This window comes from Hylobates moloch, unplaced genomic scaffold, assembly GCF_009828535.3.
Source record: "Hylobates moloch isolate HMO894 unplaced genomic scaffold, HMol_V3 SCAFFOLD_6404, whole genome shotgun sequence".
Lineage (NCBI taxonomy): Eukaryota > Metazoa > Chordata > Mammalia > Primates > Hylobatidae > Hylobates > Hylobates moloch.
The window spans coordinates 1-1,478 of NW_026658679.1; the positions used below are offsets into that span (position 1 = coordinate 1).

General features: G+C 54.3%; 1 protein-coding gene across 1 annotated transcript; it reads left to right on the forward strand.

Annotated features, from left to right (window-relative positions):
• Positions 1 to 15: 15 nt before the first annotated feature.
• Positions 16 to 1,036, forward strand: LOC116465571 (ubiquitin carboxyl-terminal hydrolase 11-like). The gene is made up of 3 exons (XM_032148589.2): positions 16 to 129; positions 320 to 408; positions 502 to 1,036. The coding sequence occupies exons 1-3, from the start codon at positions 114 to 116 to the stop codon at positions 637 to 639; spliced, it is 243 nt and encodes an 80-aa protein (XP_032004480.1). The 5' UTR covers positions 16 to 113; the 3' UTR covers positions 640 to 1,036.
• Positions 1,037 to 1,478: the final 442 nt, after the last annotated feature.

Sequence of the window (1,478 nt, forward strand, 5' to 3'; positions counted from 1 at the left end):
TCCCCACCCACAGGGACCTGGACTTCTCTGAGTTTGTCATCCAGCCACAGAATGAGTCGAATCCGGAGCTGTACAAATATGACCTCATCGCGGTTTCCAACCATTATGGGGGCATGCGTGATGGACACTGTATGTGCCAGGCTGTGGGTGGGGCCTGCTCTGGGCGTTCTGGGCAGGGGGGTGATCAGGACCTTCCCAGTGAGTGACTAGGGATGTGAGCTAGTGGTGAGGTTATTGTGGTGGGAGGAGTGACAGAGTGAATCTGGACACTTCTGAGAGGCAGGAAGGGTAGGCGAGGATAACTGTCCCTCCCTTTCAGACACAACATTTGCCTGCAACAAGGACAGCGGCCAGTGGCACTACTTTGATGACAACAGCGTCTCCCCTGTGAATGAGAATCAGATCGAGGTGTGACTTCCATCCTCCCTCCTCCCGTTCTTCCCTTCTGACTCCACCTCCCCACCCCCACAATCCACACTGACTCCTGTCCTCTCCCCACAGTCCAAGGCAGCCTATGTCCTCTTCTACCAACGCCAGGACGTGGCGCGACGCCTGCTGTCCCCGGCCTGCTCATCTGGCGCCCCAGCCTCCCCTGCCTGCAGCTCCCCACCCAGCTCTGAGTTCATGGATGTTAATTGAGAGCCCTGGGTCCTGCCACAGAAAAAAAAAAAAAGCCCTCTCTGCAATCTCGCTTCTCGTGTCCGCCCCTCTTCTCTTATTCGTGTTAGGTGCCCCCGCCAGGCATTGCAGACTTAGTCGTGGCTACTGTTCTCCTGTGCCGCTGCATCGCTCTCTCCCGGGAAAGAACAGGTCGTGTCTCCTCCTAGCAGTGCGCGCCCCGCCTGTGTTTGCCCTTCCAGCAGTGACCCTCCCTTCTAGTCTTTATTTATGGTCGTGCCCTTCCCTCTTCTCAGCCTGGAGTGTTCTGCGTGGGTGGTGATGGGGGTTCACCTGAACACAGAGTGTATTTTCTTATTGAGGCCCTGTACCTTCTGCTGTGTGTGTGTATATATAAAGTGCCAGTCTGCTCCCCGCTCAGCAGTGTGGTTTTTTCCTCTGTGGACTTAACTAAGCACAGTTTTATGCCTGTGTTCTGTGTTCTTATCAAAGGCCAGATGTGTGATAGGTGCAGCTCTGAGTGGTTAGTGAGCACCAGCTGTGGGCTGGGTGCTGCTGTTCTAAGTGCTTTGAAAGGACCCTCTGTGTGCCAGGCACGATTCCAAGCACCAATGGCATGCCCAGTTTTTTCCAAAACATTTTCCAAATATTGATACGTAATCCTCACGACAATCTCATGCAAGAGTTGTCATCTCCAGTTTCAGATGGGGATACTGAGGTACAGAGGTCACAGAATTGCTCAGGGCCTGTCAGGAGGTCAGTATACCTCATGTGCTACCCTTGAGTCGGTCCCTGGCGGGGGTGCTTGGCTTGTCTGGACCCAGGACTCCTACTCAATCTGCAGACATGAGCTGCCCTAC